The 18,372-nt window shown below is 47.6% G+C and overlaps 1 protein-coding gene and 1 long non-coding RNA gene across 8 annotated transcripts in view; one reads left to right on the top strand and one right to left on the bottom strand.

The window, feature by feature from the left end:
• DIS3L2 (DIS3 like 3'-5' exoribonuclease 2) overlaps positions 1-15,905 on the bottom strand; it is a 197,060-nt gene extending 181,155 nt beyond the window's left edge. For 3 of the 7 annotated variants that reach the window (XR_014547886.1, XR_014547887.1, XM_083612737.1), the window contains exons 1-2: positions 15,804-15,905; positions 7,366-8,072 (exon numbers count right to left, since the gene is read on the bottom strand). Coding sequence is in view for 2 of the 7 variants with exons in the window: in XM_083612737.1 (XP_083468863.1) it covers positions 7,366-8,056 (691 nt within the window). In the remaining 5 variants the exon portion in view is untranslated. Of the gene's footprint in view, positions 1-5,074; positions 5,240-7,365; positions 8,073-10,795; positions 11,194-15,803 lie in introns of those variants that run through there. The other 4 variants (XM_083612738.1, XM_083612740.1, XM_083612741.1 and 1 more) reach the window with 4 other exon arrangements.
• A 57-nt stretch (positions 15,906-15,962) lies between these two features.
• On the top strand, positions 15,963-16,415 carry LOC310762284. The gene is made up of 2 exons (XR_014547923.1): positions 15,963-16,085; positions 16,312-16,415. It is a non-coding gene; the product is annotated as an uncharacterized lncRNA (long non-coding RNA).
• Positions 16,416-18,372: the final 1,957 nt, after the last annotated feature.

The following is an 18,372-nucleotide window of genomic DNA, read 5'->3' as shown; positions in this document are numbered from 1 at the left end:
TGTATGGCTAGTAGCCCCTGTGCTTCAGGAGGACACAGGCAACCTGAGCAAATACAGAACAGAATATTGTAGAGAGCAAGGAAGTTATGCAAGGCCCACAGATACACCATCCTGGCGTGCTCGGCTGAGGCTTGGCCCCAGAGCCATTTAGTAGCAGGGGGCCGAAAGTTTATCAAAACAGTTCCCGCGCTCCAGCTGAGCGCAAGGCAACATCTGCTTTGTCAGGGAGGGGCTGCGGCACGCCAATGGTTTTTCAGGACTCTCCGTGAACCTGCTCCACCCTGCTCGTGACCCCCTGGCCACCTCCTCTGCCTGCTAGCTGCTCTCCGTCCGTCAGTGCTGGGCTCTGAGATGCGGCCGGCTGTAGGTCTCTCCTTCCAGCTGCTGCACAGGCTCCACCCCCACCACCCACCCACCTGCCCCGAGACACCAGCTGAAATTCCCCCTTTTTCTCTCTGGCCAAGGGCAGGCCCGCTGCACTATAAAAAGCCTCGGAGATGGTTCAGAATGCAAGCAAAGGAAAACATGGCCAAGGATACTTCTCTGCTTTCTTTGGACCCAGAAAGAAAGAAATAAAAAGCCTACAGGAAGCTCTTAAAAGAAGGCAGGGAAAGAAGGCAAAAGGGAGTTTAAATATTTCAGAGCAGTGAAATGTGCAATTGTGCTGTGTGACAGGGGCTTGTAGGCTGCAAGTGGCGGGGGAGGCACACTAAAATATCATGCTCTGAAGACACATGAAGCAGCAGCTGTCCTGCTGAAAACTAAGCAGGCCTGGATCTGGTCACTAAGAGACAGCGTGGGAAACCCAGGTTTGCTGCCTGAAGTGCAGAAAGGTAGAATAAAAATAAAATAAGTTAGAGTTTGGTGGAATGCTCCAATGTTTAAAACAAACAAGCCTCTCTTTGCATGCAGAAACTTAGCAGGACAGGGAGAAGAGTAGGCAGGTACCTTCCTCCCAAATAGCTTTCTATACTCAAGGAGGTTTGCTTTTATTTTTATGGAAAGCTGTCAGCAACATTCAGCGGAGATGACAGAGGGACCAGGAAGGCTAGTTGAAGGTCCTAACTGCTGGGAGAGGAGACAATGTGTGCCAAGAGCACATAGATTCACCCAGAAGCCCGCAAAGGAGATGGCCATAGCAAGGAGGTATGAAGGGGCAAAGCTAGCAGAAAGACAGATGACATCAAAGTCCAAGAAGCCAGTGTTAGAAACTCAAAAGATATATGAAGCTAGGAGCCAAATGGCTCCTTAAACCTAGGTTGCAGTCGCCAAAACGGGATGTCTAGTTGCCATTTTGGGGCAAGACTAAAGTCTTATTTTTCAAATTATGGACTGACAGTGATTGATTAACTGTTAAACATCTGGCAAGTTCAGATGACAACCTCGAGCTTGGTTAAGAACTTTGAGAACTTAAAGAAGAAAAGTTACTTGATCCAGGGACAGTCCATGTATGTATTGGCCAATTCCGACCTCTTTTTCTTAATAGTGACCGCTTCTGCTCAGGCTGCACAGAAAAAGCATTTTGATTCCTGAAATTCGTTCCAATTGTGCAGATAAAATATAACAGATATAAATTTGAACACTGTTAGGAAGGACAGATCGTGAAGCTGAGGCTCCAATACTTTGGCCACCTCATGAGAAGAAAAGACTCCCTGGAAAATACCCTGATGTTGGGAAAGATGGAGGGCCCAAGGAGAAGGGGACGACAGAGGACGAGATGGTTGGGCAGTGTTCTCGAAGAGATGAACATGAGTTTGACCAGACTGCAGGAGGCAGTGGAAGACAGGAGTGCCTGGCGTGCTCTGGTCCATGGGGTCATGAAGAGTCGGACAAGACTAAACAACTAAACTACAACAAGAAGTAACCAACAGTTGGGGATGAAGGTAGAAACGGAGGAGGAGGAGGAGGAAGAGCAGAAAGGATAAACAAGAACTGTCAGGTGTTTGGCATACTTCCTGACAACCCCAGCAAACAAGGCCTTGCTGGCTGGGGCTGATGGAAGCTGCAGTCACAAAGATATGGAGGGCATATGATAATGCACCTTTGGGAACACTGGCACAAGTTCCTCTCCTTGTTTGAGACTTTCACAGGGCTCCAATTGCTGACACTGTGTTTTGAATATGTGGTTTTAAGAACGGTAGCCCTGCACAAGAGCATGATATAAGCTCCCAAGAGAAGATCTATCCACTGTTGTACTAACACTGTTCTTGGTGCAAGCCAAAAAACATCACATCACAACTGCACAAAGTTTAGGAATGCATGCATCCCTTCCCTACCAAGAAATCACGAGAGAAATTTGCAAAGACATTTTGAAACAATTGGAGAGTCAGTGCCATGCTATAAATCCAGACTCCCTTCTTTTCTGTATCCTATTACTCTGATTAACGTCATTTACAGAAAGTAAACTGGATTTAAAGGGGGGAATTGTTTGGGGCTTGAAGGTTTCCACACCAACTGGTGCTCTGGCCTTCCAATAAATTGGAACCTCACAGGTCTTGGCTAGATAGATGCTTGTAGTCCCAGTTACAAAGGCCCAGAGTCTCAACCTCCTGGGCCACCCCAGACCTAGAGATGATGTCAGGCTCAGTACCCTCAGCAGAGTCAGCCTAAGATCCCACAGATCTCAGCAGAGATCGGTTTCATGCCCACCCACCAGCAATGGAACTGAATTAAATCAGCTCACTTTCCTAAGCACTTCCATTCGATCAGGAACCAGGATTAAGATAAATCTGAACAGTCTTCAGAGAAGACCGGTCTAAACAAACACAGAACGGATTTTGGTCCCTTGCGCCAAAACGTTGCTCTATAAATTACGACTCCTGGCACCTGCATGGGTTCGATAAAGCTGGGTCTGTTGAGCACATTTTGCGCAACCCCTGAGTCAACACTTCAGAAAAACTCACATTTAGTACCCGAGGACATAAGGTCCCTTGGCCCAGTTTCCACAGCAAAGAGGGCTCCACGTAATATGGCATATGACTCACCCTAAATGGACCAGAGGGGTGCAATTTTGCAATATGAAATTGTGTCCAGGGTTTATTAGATTTCTGTCTTGCAAACTGTTAACAGGGAGCTCCATCACCCTGCCAGACTCAAAGTAACCCTGAATACCCAGAGCAGCCTTCTCCAACCTACTACCCTCGAGACCAGTCCTAGCTCCAAATATCTGGAAGACACTGGGGGAGAGGCTGAGTCAGAAATTACAGCATGTTAATATATAGCAGTGTATAAGCCATCTACAGGAAACAAACCCCAAGCATTAGTGGTGTTCAAAGTGTCTGCTCACAGATGCCAAGATCTCATCTTCCCATGTGAACAAGCTATAGCTTGATTTAAAAGGGGTCAAGTTTAATCACTGGTTTAAACCAGCTTTCTAATTTGTATTCTTTATTGGGTACTGTGTGTGCCAATAGGTTGCTATACGAATATATGCATGTATGTTTGCTATTAAATACAGTCTTCATTCAGCCCAGAAGCATAACCCAAAACTTCTGGTCATACAGTCCATAGACCTACTGCACTGCACAAGCCTTCCTCAACCAGGGGATCTCCAGATATTTTGGACTTCAACTTCTGCCTGGCCTAGCCCATGCAACTGTGCACTGCAAAAGGATATCCAAAGTGAGGAGACAGATTTCTGTTTGGTTCACTATTTAGGCAAGATTACTTGAAGACCAAGTGTCCAGAAAAAAGACTGCTAGTTAACAGGGTTTTTCCAAGACACAGGAACTAAATATTGAACATGGAAGTGAACTTCCTCGTATATAAAGATGCTCATTGAAGGACCCAACCCATGCCCCTCCATCACCTTACAGCGGGTGGCCATCAGGTGAAAAGTCCTTTCAATAGTGGTGCCAAAACTGTAGAACTCCCTTCCTAAGTAGATGTGTCTCACTCCATCTTTTTGGCCTTTGAAACTCCAGGTAAAGATGAATCTTTGGGGGTTCACTGAGTTTGTGTGCTACTGCACTTTTACTACCAGAGCAGCAGTCAAAGTTAGTCAGTTGCAGAAAACACAACCAAGTCCTATGGCACCTTAAAGACTACCATCTTTAACTATCACTACTGCTTTGCTAAGAACATTAGATGAGCTTCACCAATGAACCAGACCCAAAGCCTAGATTTTTGAGAGACTAAAACAGGGTTTCCCAAATTTGGGTCTCTGGCTGTTTTTGGACTACAATTCCCATCATCCCTGACCACTGGTCCTGCCAGCTAGGGATGATGGGAGCTGTAGTCCAAAAACAGCTGGAGACCCAAATTTGGGAAACTCCGGGCTAAAATATTGTCATGGTTAATTGAGCATGAGAATGTAATAAAAGTCCTGCTGGATCAGACCAAAGAACCACCTAGTCCAACAATCTGTTCTCACAGCAGCCAACCTGATCACCAAGGGAAACCAGCAAGAAAGATTCAAGTTCAACTGCGCTCTCCCGATTTGTGATTCTCAGCAACTGGATTCAGCGGCCATGTCTAACAGAGAACATTGCCCTCTGGGCTAGTAGCCACTGACAGCTTTACCCTCTTTAAATTTGTTTAAACTCGTTTTTAAGCCATTCAGGTTGCCGGCCATTACTCCACCTCGTAGCAGCAAAGTTTTAACTATGCTCTGTCTGCCCTGAAACTTCCAGCGCCCAGCACCTTCATTGTTTTGGTTGCCCTTTTCTGCCACTTCCTTACTTCCATCTATTAGTTTTTGTTGCTGTGCTGTTCAGACTTTATTTTGCTTTTCATCAGGATTTCAAATACGCTGTCAGCTGCCTTGTGGATCCACAGATCAAAAGGTGGCAGTATTACTATTGCAATGGGCTGGAATCAAATATATTACACAAGATTTCAAGGCACTCAATTACTCAACCCTTCGCCGGCATCATGAGAATTTCCACCTATCACCATCCTTCCGACATTCACATCTTTTCATCTTCCTGGTTAGAACAACTGAGGACTCTCCCATGGCACTTTGCCTGCCAGGAAGCTCATTTCATACCATGAAATAGCCAATAGTTTTAAACCGTCTCTCAGCATCTCATCTCCCTGTCCATCCCACAGCCAGCTCAACCTGTACAATCCACACCTCGGTGTGTCTTGTGCGGAAAGCAGGAGCAAACTAAGTGCCCCACCTACGCCAAGGTGCGCCTGTAGAACAGAAACTCCATGCGGCTTAAGCAAGCTTGACCTGACTGGCCGCCTGCTGCAATGGAAGGCAAAAGTCACCACCAAGCACAACTGGTGCGGCGGAATCACTGCTAGCCAATCTGAGCTGTTGCTAAGGGAGGGTTCTACAAAACATCAACAGTCACTGGTCCTAGAGCTTTCTACAGCTCTTGTTCCTGGTAAGTAGCTCTCCCAATTTTGCCACCATTTTGGGCTGATGCATTTTTTAAAAAAATAATGTGGCTGGCGCAAGCTTCTCTTTCATCCTCACACACTCTGTTTATCCACTTAGTTTAACTTGCTGCTGAATGAAACCTAGTTCTTATTCTCTTATAAGGGCAATCACACCTTGACCGGAAGGCCTATTAAACACTTCCAAGGGTCTTTAAAAATGTAAAAACCATTGAAGACTAAAAAGCTTGGCATGTATTTGAAAAATAAAAATTAAGAAATATAGATGAGGAAAGAGAAGTGTTGCGGTCAGTTTACAAACTTTCCTACTTTGGAAATCTGCCAATGTGGAACATGCGATCACACAACAAATAGATACAGCAGGCAGAGGAACTTACAGAAAAGTCAAAACCCTTAAGTGGGAGAGGCAATGATGCTTAGTGGCTAGAAGCAAGCACAGATGTGTGCCCCAATTTTGCACGTAAAATAGCTGGAAGGCTTCCCTCTCAAACACAAAAGGCCCAAACTCCTAAGCAGAATTGAGCTGTGTACACATATACATTTAAAGCACATTTTTCCTCCACCCCAAGAATCCTGGGCACTGTAGTGTGTTAAGGGTGCTGGGAACTGTAGCTCTGTAAGTGGTAGACTGCAGTTCCAAGATTATTGGGGGGAGGCAGGGAGGGAATGTGCTTTAAATGTATGGGGGGTGGGTTCAGCTAACTGGTCCTGCCAGCAAAAAGGCTTTCACCAGCTCAAAGGGGCTTCCCCACCTCACCTCCCCCTGTGCCCCCCCCCAAATTGGCTTGGGAGAGGAGTCAGAGAACCACCAGAACAACAGACAGTGGGATGAGAGGGGAGATTGTTCCATCAGGAAAGTAGAAATATTTGCGCTGGTGGCATGATCTACTTAGCACTACACTGAATTCCTTCCATGGTGTGCAGGCAGACACCCACCCACCCCTTGCAACCAGGGCTGGAATTAGCTCAATGGGCTTCGACAATGCTTAAAAGAAGAGGAAGGGCCAGGAAGGAGAGGGAGGGAGACCCTCCCATCACCCTGCCCACCCCAGTCATCGAGGGGAAGGGGAAAGACAGCATGTAACAGATGCTAAGAATAATTATTGGCATCCGTGTAGCACTTCAGAATGCTCCAAGGGAGTAACACACAATATTTTGTTATGATCCATACAACAATCCTGGGAGGTAGGTCAATATTATCCCAATACTGCAGATCTACGGGTGCTGGGAGAGTGTGTGACTTGTCTGAGGCCTTCTAATGTGTTCATAGTAGAAGCAAGACCTGAGTTTCCCAATTTTGCTCAGTCTCTAGGCTACTATGCTGCGCCGCAACATACCTCATTTGTGGTACCCTACGCCCAGAAATGAGCTCCTGGATTGGCCTCAAACTTGACAGCAGCAAGATATCATATTGGGGTGCTGCAGCAGTAAGATTACACAGGCAAGAGTGCCAGGACCCCCTATATACAGAGGCCCAGCGTCCCCTACAAAGCCGGCAACTGCTGGGACATGCATGTAGGCCTGATGAGACCAGGGTGTGCCCCTGTTTACAAAGAGCTGCTCTGCGCGCCCTGTAATAACAAGCGGGCACAAACAAGCTCACTGCCTTGACGGCAAGCCCAAGCAAGGAATCACTGGAGCTATCTGGGATCTTGCTGACGGGTAAAGCTAGCAATACAGACCACATGGCACATGGATGAATGGTGACAGAGAGAAAGAGGGCTGAAAAATATTCCAGACACCCAAACATCTGAGGCCAACGCCTAACAATTCGGTTAGAGGTGGCTTCTAAGCAACCGAAATCTATATATAACCTAGTTGTTCCTTGCTGGGGATGCCAGCAGGTTAAACCAGCTGCAAGCCTTCAGCTGCTCTTACCACCATCATCCTCATGCAAGCCCGGGTAACACCAGCGATTAACACGGCACTCAAGCTGTAACAATCTCAGGTTACACAGATAAGCCACACGCTGCTATTCGCATCAACAACTGCAACCATTTAAGACACTCAGTAGCTCACCATGCATTTGGCTGGAGAAGGGACTGGCCTTCCTGGAACTCACTGCGGGCAAATCCACGCCGAACTGGCCAGCAGATACGGATCTGTCTGCTCTCTCCAAAGGGGCAGGACCGTCACTGCCACTGCACTTGCTCCTCCAATACTCCTCTCTGCCCCTCTCTCCAGAGCTGGGGGTTTTCGGCAGAAAAGAGGCCGTTGTGGACAACGTCCTGTGGGCCCCCAACGCCTGCCCTGCCCTTGCAGAGGTAGCTGCATCACCATGGCGGTTAGGAGAAACGTCATCATCCTCTTCCTCCGCGACATCCTCCTCGTAGTCACCTTTGCCAGCCTCGCTTGGACGGCTCTGCCTCTTGATCAAACCTTCCTCATTCAGGCGTTCAGACTTTTCTGGCTGGCCTGGATGCAGGGCTCTGGCCAGCAAAGTCCCGGGCGCTTTCACCCCGTTTTTCAACAGGGCCTCCCTCACCAGGCCTCTTTTCAAGGACGGCTCTGCGTCCGAACCTGAGTCGTTGAGGGTCCCCTCTTCCAGCTGCAGCTTCTGAGCGATGTGGTTCAGGTAGGAGCGGAACCTCCCGCTGTGGTGCTTCTGCACGAGCCTCGCGTACGCGTTCTTCTGAGGGATGGCGGGCTTGCTGGGTCCGTCCCTCGGAGCGTGGGCAGGAGCGCCTCGTGAACATCCTTGCGGTTCCATATCCCGGGAGTGTCACCTGCCATCAAAGGAGCGCAAACATGAGGTCGGCGTTGAGCAGAGGAGCAGTTTTACTTACTAGCGTCAGAACAACTACGCGACAGGAGTGCAGGAGCAAATCAGAAACAGAGAAGACAGGCACGAAGGAAGATGTGAACGCCACGAGGATAGAGATTTGACTCCGTTATTTTAAATGGCCCTTCCCCACACCCTTTCCCACCAAGGCCGCACAGCCGCTCCTGTCTCCGGGTCAGCCTGGTGCCCCCGTAGTTCACTTGGACTACAACTCCCATCAGCTGTGCCAGCTGGGGTTGATGGGAGTTGTAGTCCAAAGCTTCTGGAAGGCACCAAGTTGGGGAAAGGTTGCCCTAGGTCCTGTATGAGGCTCTCATCCCACCCTTCCCTTGGTTCCTTGGCTCTCAGTTCCACCAAACTTGCCTGTCTCGCAGCCTAACCTACCTCACAGGGTTGTTGTGGGGATTAAATGAGGACAGAAAGAACCATGTATGCCACCCTGAGCTCCCTGGACAAAAAGGCAGGATATAAATGCAATAAATAAATTCATGACAAAGATGATCAACAGTCTGGAATCTAAGCCTGTTGAGAAAGGGTTGAGGGAGTTAGGTATGTTTAGCCTAGAAAAGAGGAGACTGAGAGGAAATGCAATAAATATCTGAAGGGCTGTCACATGGAGCAAGCTTGTTTTCTGCTGCTCCGGAGGGTAGGACCTGAACCAATGGATTGAAGTTATAAGAATGGAGATTCTGACAGGACATCTCCTTCCTTGGAGGTTTTTAAGTAGAGTTTGGATGGCCATCTGTCATGGATGCTCTAGCTGAGACTCCTGCACTGGGGGTTGGACTGGATGAGGTCCCTAGCAATTTTCTATGCTTCTATGGTTCTAAAAATAAATAAAGCTCCAATAATTGTTATAAGTGCCTTCTTCCTGGGGATAGGAATATTTGCAAAGCAATTTATCTCAAGACTTGGAAGAATGGCTTGCGTACTGGTGAAAGCCCATTTAAAGAGATGCTTAAACAGAGTGCAAGTGGAGGTCCTTATCTGGAACGCTGGGCTTGGGATTCTCCACTGCCAAACATGCTTTCCACTACAGAGCTACAAACCTTCCCTTTAGTCTTTCTCTCTTTTTCATTTGTGAGGGGAGAGAGAGAGAGAGAGAGAGAGAGAGAGAGAGAGGTAGAACGTGGTAGCAGCACTTCAATAAGTTCTGTAGTTTTATTACATCAGAAGGCTCACAATATTTAACTGGGGCAGGAGTGACCAGTTTATGACCCGAGCAGTGCATATGGCGGTATTCCAGAGAGGGAGAGACAGAGAGAGGCATCTGAGCCAAATATTTTCATCCTAGCCATGCACAAATCATTTCAACCCACTCTGCTCCTAAGAAGAAAATATTGCCAAGCGAAAGGAGCAGCCATCATACAAAAACAAAAACCCGATCATGTCCATTCATTCTCAGGCTCTCCAAAAATAACCATGTTTCTTTCTTCTCACTCTCTCTCTCTCTTTCTGAAACTCTTACGACGGTTTCAACAGGAAGGGTGGAGATTCCCTCGTAAGTGGTGGAGATAGATAGAAACTTTATTTGCATTAGCCACTAGCCATAGCAATAAGATAAAATATACTGGGGATAGAGCTAAATAGTTAGCTATACAAAATAAGTTCTGGAGGTTTACATCAATACAAACCACGTAAGTGGTAAACTCCAGCAACTGAGGACAGCACCGTCCCCCAGTCCCATATGAAGGACCACCCTGATCATTTAATCGCACAGCAGGACACAGGGCAGAGTAAGACAAGCAGAAGATAGTTCTCTGTCCCAAGGAACTTCCAGCCAACTTTTGATTCAGGGGTGGAGGCTGGACTGACAGGCAAGAGGGTTCGGCCAAGTTATTATAACCTTAAAACAGTAGAAATCCTCAAGGGAGCTCAGCGCAAAAGCACTAAAAATGTAATTATTCATCCGCAGTTAAAAGCAATACACACACAGTACAGGAGGAGGAGGCTCCAGAGCTTTGCAACAGAGTCACACCAGCTAGCTATCTTCCTTCCCTCTGTCAGGAATGGGCAATCTGTGCAACTTCAGATATTCTTGGACCAAAGATGCCATCATCTCTGACTGTGGGCCTGCTAGCTGGGGCAGGTGGGACAACATCTGGAAAGCCACAGATTCCCCTTCCCTGGTATATATGAAGTAAAACTAAATGGAAATGGAATGAGCTACAAAGTTAGGATCAAACTGCACACAAAACACCAGGGCTGGGTGATGTATCAATACACAGTCCAAAATCGGTTGCACTCCGCATCGTGATAACAGTTTCATAATATTTGACATGGCGATAAATCACAGGTCACGATGTGTGCCTGCGCTATGTAAAAATCGTGATATGGGAAAAACTGTGAAGCTAGTCACCACTTCTCTGGTGATTCCTGCTGCCCCTGTTGTTCTGTATTATTTTTATTAAAAATTGTTGTAACAACAGGTTAAAGGCAAGTAAAAATGCGTCAGTTTTGGACCCTTAAGTCTACGTAAGTTACACATCCTTATTTCAGACGTCGTGAGATATCGGCATACCGCAATGTTTACTGGATGATATATCATGATGTTGAAAAGCAGGTATCACCCAGCCCGGACAGACATCTGCTCCAATCACATATAAATTGGGGGGCACCTGAGAGAAAAGAGCTGAACCCTCCCTTTCATTCCCAGCAAACTCTCACCTGAACACTCCTTTCTCCTTCAGGAACCCCTTGTGGTGCCAGGGTCAGACCCACTCATCCCCACGTGGGACTTAATGGTGTCAACATATTTCAGAGATATATGATGTTCAGAAGGAAAGCTTATCACAGCAGCAGATATTTCCCAGTGACCTACACCTCTGAACTCAACCAGCAACCACTCTTTTACTTGCACACACAGCTGCATGCGGGTAGAAATTTACAATTCCAGGAAAAAGCAACAGGGGTCCACAGCCACACAGCCCAACACACCTGCCCCCACCAACCAAACACAGGTCCATTGGCTCACCAGCACATGCAGACCAGAAAGTTTCACAAGCAGAGTAAAAGTACAAAGGAAAAGGCAGCACCTTGCAGAGGAAATGGTTCTGCGTGTCTCACAAAGGAGTATCCGACTGCATACAAGCCATCAAGCTCCCACACAAACACACACCCAGAGTCTCTATCTCATTTGACTGGGGGTGTGGGTGGGGGCAAGGGGAGGGATTCCTTCAAACCTTTAATATCGTCCTCAAGGAGGCTCAGAGTAAAAATAGAAAAGGTTATTAAGTATGGCCAGTGCTATAATCACGCCCAGATACTTAATAAAAGTATTCCCAAAACAAAATTATACAGAGGATGTAGTGTTGCCCCACCCAACTTCATGCTTTTATGTTGTGGCAGTCCAGGATGCCCCAAAAAATGGGTGGAGTGAACACCCTCACTTGTGGTGCAAAGGAGATCGAAGTTCTTCCTAACACAGCAAGCCATTATAAATGACTAGACACCGGAAGATAGCTCCTTTTTTGTTGTTTCAAACTCAGCGAGTTTCTTTACATCCCACAAATGGAACGTCTATATACAGTGTACCTCGGAATACCAGATCCTGAAATACTAGAAAATGGGCTTTGGCCTGATCCACATTTTCAGTTCGTTGGGGATATCCCAATCAGCACAGGGGCACACAGGCTGCCCTGATTAGGAGAAAGTTGCTGTCACTCACCCTTTTGACCCAAGAAAGAAAGAAGACAGTCCAACAAGGGGGGAAAACACCCATCTCCCTGGGCAACAATGCCCTCCTTTCTAGGAAACACATCTCAACACACTATAACCCCTTGCAATGAAAAATACTGGGTGTCCCCAAGGCAGCAGATCAAAGCTGCATTAGGCCCAAGTTGCAGCCTTTGCTGTATGTCGTAACGGGTAAATATAATGGACAAGTCCCTGCCCTTCAGAGTTTGCAATCACAGGGGAGGCAAGAGGCGAAGGGGAAGAAAATGGAGGCAGGGACAAACAAGGGAAGAATATGTATTTATTTCAGTTACAATATACTAAAGCCTTAGCTACGCTATATATAGTAGGGTAAGTCCCATGCCTTGCTAGAAGTATAACAAGTGGAAGCAGGCAGCAAGCAGCCACAGAAAGAGGGGGAAAGAAAAGAGTTTCAGCACATTGTTGTGGCTTGTGAGGAACCCACTGAAGAACTACCAACAATTCTGGCCAGGCTATAATGTTTTAACCCCTCTGGAGTACAAGAAATAATCACAAATGGAATTAGATAGACTCTTACATATTTCTCATACCCTGGGGGTCAGTCATAGCTTTGTGGCAGAAGATCTGCTTTCCATGCAAAATCCCGAGTTCAATTCCTAGCAGCTTCTCTGGGTAGAACCCCTAGGGACTCTTGTCTAAAACCCTAGAGAGGCACTTGCTATGTCAGTGTAGACAATACTGAGCTGTACGGCCCAACACTACAAGGTGGTTTCCAATGTTCACACCAAGAATTCCCTATACTAGATGCCTGGGAGGTTACTCTCCCTCTGAAGGAGCACGTAGGCAGTTTGGAGGTACCGTATTTTTCGCTCGATAACACGCACCTGACCATAACACGCACATAGTTTTTAGAGGAGGAAAACAAGAAAAAAAAATTCTGAATGAAACAGTGGATGTATCATTTTTGTGCTTCATGCTGCGGCCACAGACATGTGATTTGACGGTGAGTTTGGGGTAGCCCAATGCAAAGATCCTGAGGATCCATGTGGATCCATGCTTTGTAACCACGTTTTTGCACCATTGCAGCCCCAGGCAACAGTGGGTGCGTGATTTTTTTGGTGCAGGCTGTAGCCATGGACATGCTATGTGATCTGATGGTGAATTTGGGGTCACCCAATGCAAAGATCCTGAGGATCCATGTGGATCCGTGCTTTGTAACCATGTTTTTGCAGCATTGCAGCCCTGTTTTTGCATCAGATCATTGCTATGTGATCTGATGGTGAATTTGGGGTGACTCAATGCAAAGATCCTGAGGATCCATGTGGATCCGTGATTGGAACCACGTTTTAAGTAGGGAGGGAAGGAAAAACATAGAAGCGACAAGGAGAGGGGTGTGCAGAGAAGCAGCTGGCTAAGAATGCAGGAGAGGGGTTTTACCGGAGGGAGGAAAGGAAGGCAAAAGTCCCCCCCCCAAGCCAACCAGCTCTCTCTCTCCCCCCCCCAACCTGCATGTTGCCTTCGAGTCCCAGACGCACGGAGAGGAATCTGTTTTCCACTCTGCTTGCCTGGAGGGGAGGGGTTTTCTCTGCTCTTTGTTCCGTCTGAGCAAACACAGTAAGGAAACAGAAGCGGGTGGGCAGTAAGACCCTGAGGCAGAATGCAGGAAAGCCGCAGCTTCCTCTTTCCTCCCTTCTCCGGACGTTTTGATATTTGCCTGATTTTTGCCTTCACTCGCGCTTGTCAGCTCCAGGGACCACACATTCGCTCTATAACACGCACAGACATTTCCCCTTACTTTTTAGGAGAAAAAATCTGCGTGTAATAGAGGGAAAAATACGGTACTTCTGCATTTATTGCCGCCGCTTGAGGCTCGGGTGGCCTCAGTGGCCTGGAGTGCCTTCCACTGACTTGGCTGATGGCCCAGCTGGTTCCCTTATCTGGACAGGGATAGCCTAACTTCTGTCCTCTATGCTCTGGTAACCACTAGGTTAGCTTACAGCAACACATTATACGTGGGGCTGCCTCTGAAGATGGTTCAGAAATTACAGCCGGTGAAGAATTTGGCAGCCAGATTACTCACCAGGACAAGACGGTTTGAGAATATTACACCAATCCTGGTCCAACTGCACTGGCTGCCAATGCGTTTTTGGGCCCGATTCGAAGTGCTGGTTTTGTCCTATAAGCCTTAAATGGCTCAGGACTGCAGTAAGTCAAGGAATACCTCTCCTCATGTGAACCAACCAGGACCCATCATCTGAGGCCTTTCTTCATGTGCCTCCTCTGTGAGAGGTCCAAAGGGCAACAACATGAGGACAGGCCTCTTTTGTGGTAGCTCCTGTTTGAGGAATGCTCTCCCCAGCGATGCTCACCCTGGTGTCTTCATTATACACCTTTAAGCACCAGGCAAAAGCATTCCTATTATCTCAGGCCTTTGGCTAATTAAACAATATATGGCCTTCAAACTGTGGGGGTATTGTTTTTCTTTGTTATTATGGAATGCATTTTGTGTCTCTATATTGTAAACGGCCCTGTGATCTTTGGGCAAAGGGTGGTATAGAAATTTTAATAATAATAATTAATCTTTGCGTTCTCTCTCCTCACACAGGCTCCTCCATCACATATTGCACAAGACTCATATTTGCCTGCTATATTTATTTACTCAGCAGCAGCTTGCCCTGCACAGCCTTCTTTAGAGGCAAGCACAGGCCCTGGAACTGACACCAATAGCTTCCCTTTTATTTATATAGATAGTATTTCAATTTTACAGTAGTTATTATTTGTATGCCTAGCTGTACTTTTAGCTCAAAGACATTCAGGCGCACTGCTATTTAGGCAAAACAGTTTCAGAAGGAGAGGGGTAGGAAGGGGTTTGTGTGCTCAACCGCATGTGTGAACACATTAATTACACTTTTTTAAAAAAAATCACCAAAGGAAAATTAGGGACTGAGCTTGAGGTCCAGAAAACAGAGCTGTTCCAGGGACCCCTCCCCCATCCCCACAATTCCACTCTGGTCATAGTGTTTTTCTCTTTGCTGAGTTCTATTAACACCACCTTTAACATTTGTTTCATGTTTTATGTTTGACGTTTTTGGATTTCACTGCCGATGTTGCAAACCATTCCAGGCACACAGGACAAACAGGCAAAGACAAAGAAAAACACACTCTGAACAGGGGCAAACAGGTAGGCAAGACAGACATCATACATGCATAAGGCAATACAGCACACTGAACAGTGCAAGAAAATGCAAATCCCTTTTTAAAATAGAAAGAAAAAGAATAAAGGTGTAGGGGCAATTGATTCAGTACCCAGGGATACGGAAGGCCCTGGGAAAGCACATAGCTCAGTAGGCAAAGCACCTGCCTTGCATGCAGAAGGCCCTTCAGCCTTTCTCAACCTGTGGGTCCCCAGATGTTGTTGAACTACAACTCCCATCACCCCAGCTAGCAAGGCCAGAACTCAGGGATGATGGGAGTTGTAGTCCAACAACATCTGGGGACCACAGGTTGAGAACCGCCTAAGTTCACCCCCTGCTCAGCATCCCCAGGGAGTGCCGGGAGAGACAGACACAGGCCCCCGCCTGATACCTTGGAGTGCCGCTGCCAGTCCGTGCAGGCAATACTGGGCCGAGTGAGCCTGTGGCCTGACTCAGAACAAGGCAGAAGAGCCGTAGCCTAATGGTTAGCGCACCCCAGGCCCAACCCCCACGTGGCATCTCCAGGGAGGGCTGAGGGGGAGACCCCGGAGAGCTGCTGCCAGCCCGTGCAGGCAATGCTACGTTAGATGGGGCGGCGGCCTGGCTCGGTGTGAGGCAGCTTCCCGGGGGCAACTGGGGATGGGGGGGTCGAAGCCCACCGGGGTCCTTCCCCCCCACACACACCCGCGACCCAGACCCAGCCCTAGAGCCAGTCGGGGAAGGCAACGCGGGGGAAGGCGACCCGCCCAGCCCCATGGCCACAAGCGGCGGCGCCCCCCACCCGCAAACGGGCAATGAGCCCCCCCCACCTGCCCCTCACTCACCTGCCCCAAACTCCCCACTCGCATCACTGAGGAGCCTTCAAAGGTTCCCTCACTTCCTGCCTTCCCTCCACTTCCGGGTCAGGCGTGGCTCTACGGGCAGCGGCAGGGCCCAAAAGCCCGCGGGGCGCGAAGCCGCACCTCGCCGCGCGAAGGTTCGAGGAGAGCGCGCAGGCGCGAAGCCCCGCTGGCCTGGGGTGGCCTCGGGCGGCCGGGCGCCCCTTGCAAGCGGACATTACCGTATTCCCTCGAAAGCAGGCGCTGCGCAGCTCGCTTCGTTTGCACGTGCGTTTTTGTATTTATTTACTTAGCTTCTGTCGGTTTATTTGTGCGTTTACGTTTATTTCGTTAGCTTCCAGTTATATATGTATATGCTTATTATTTATTTATTGTCTATACGTGTTCGGGTGTCTGTGTTTCTATTAATATATATATATAGTTAGCTTAGATTAGTTATTGGTTTGTTGGTTATATATTTATTTACAGCCCGCCTTTCTTTCCCCCCTGACAGGGTCTCGAGGTCGTTTACAGATTACAACCAAGAACTGCTAAAAACAAAGGAGAAGCCATCGTTGAAAAAGCAAACTTTTGTTTGTTTAAATTAAAAGCATTTTTGAACTGCTTTTTGTTTTTATTTTATTTTTAAAGAAAAAGCGCCCAAGCAGTTTGCAAAAATAAGTTATGAAGGGCCTAAATAACAGAGATAACCAGATACATTTTCCAGGAATAAGTCCCTTTAGATCTCCCAATATGTTTGCTGAGGATCCTTGTTTATTGTTTATGGAATACAAGTTCTGTGTGGCTTGATGACTGCAAGGAGTGTGTTTGCTACAGCATGGAAGAATGTCCTGAAACAAAAATAAATGAGACACCACTAGGAAAACGTGGGAGTAGCTGAATGTGGTTAAACTAACAATGCTGAAGGATAAGAAAGAACATGTGGGAGTGTTGAATCAATGGAATCCGGTGAGTGTGCGTGTGAAAGAAAACAGGGAATATCCAGAAGTGGAGCAGAATATTTGTTACTACAACTGATGACTGAAGATCTATGAATGTAGCACCTTGACAAATTCTTTTTTAGGGTATAAAGCACATGAGCAAAGTACATGACTTTAGATATCAGTTATGTGAAGAAAAACATGTTGAATGTTGTGCAGCTCTGATCACATTTTGACAAATTATTATCATTATCATTTATTAAAGCTGTATACAGCGGGTGGCGCTGTGGGTAAAATCTCAGCGCCTAGGACTTGCCGATCGCATGGTCGGCGGTTCGAAACCCCGCGGCGGGGTGAGCTCCCGTCGTTCGGTCCCAGCTCCTGCCCACCTAGCAGTTCGAAAGCACGCCAAAGTGCAAGCAGATAAATAGGTACCGCTTTATAGCGGGAAGGTAAACGGCGTTTCCGTGTGCTGCTCTGGTGCCGGTTCACCGGAGCAGCTTCGTCACGCTGGCCACGTGACCCAGAAGTGTCTGTGGACAGCGCTGGCTCCCAGCCTCTAGAGTGAGATGAGCGCACAACCCTAGAGTCTGTCCAGACTGGCCCGTACGGGCAAGGGTACCTTTACCTTTTATACTGCCCTTCAGGGCAGTTCGCAACATAAAGCAACGATATAAAAATCACAAAATACATAATAAAAATGAAATCAAAGGCAGACCCAATCATTACCACTTCCACAACACATTTAAAGGGGCATTGAATGACAATCAACCCAAGGCCTGGTTAAAGAGGAACGTTTTTGCCTGACGCCTAAAGGTGTATAATGAAGGCATCAGTCGAACATCCCTGGGGAGAACATTCCACAAACAGGGAGCCACTGCAGGAAAGGCCCTGTTCTTGTGTTGCCACCCTCTGGACCTCTTGAGGAGGAGGCACATGAAGAAGGGCGCATCATCTGGGTCAATTCCTATGGGGAGAGGTGACCCTTGAGGTATTGCAGTCCTGGGCCATTTGAGGCTTTATAGGTCAAAACCTGCACTGTGAATTGGGCACAGAAACTAATTGGCAGCCAGTGCAGTCAGACCAGGATCAGTGTACAGTGGTACCTCGGGTTAAGTACTTAATTCATTCCAGAGGTCCGTTCTTAACCTGAAACTGTTCTTAACCTAAAGCACCACTTTAGCTAATGGGGCCTCCTGCTGCCGCCACACCACCAGAGCACAATTTCTGTTCTCATCCTGAAGCAAAGTTCTTAACCCAAGGTACTATTTCTGGGTTAGCGGAGTCTATAACCTAAAGCGTCTGTAACCTGAAGCGTATGTAACCTGGGGTACCACTATAATATGCTCAAACCGCCTTGTCCCGGTGAGCAACCTGGCCATTGAATTCCAGCTGAAGTTCCTGAACCGTCTTCAGAGGCAGCCCTACATAGAAAACATTGCGGTAATCTAACCTAGAAGTTACTAGGGCATAGACAGTAGTTAGGCTATCCCTGTCCAGACAGGGGCGTAGCTGGGTCACCAGCTGAAGCTGATGGAAGGCGCTCCAGGCCACTGAGGCCACCTGAGCCTTGAGCGACAGCAAATGATCCAGGAGGACCCCCAAGCTATGTACCCAATCCTTCAGAGGGAGAG

Source organism: Podarcis filfolensis, assembly GCF_964270895.1.
Source record: "Podarcis filfolensis genome assembly, chromosome: 5".
NCBI classification, from domain to species: Eukaryota; Metazoa; Chordata; class Lepidosauria; order Squamata; family Lacertidae; genus Podarcis; species Podarcis filfolensis.
This window is presented reverse-complemented; position numbering and strand designations above follow the sequence as displayed.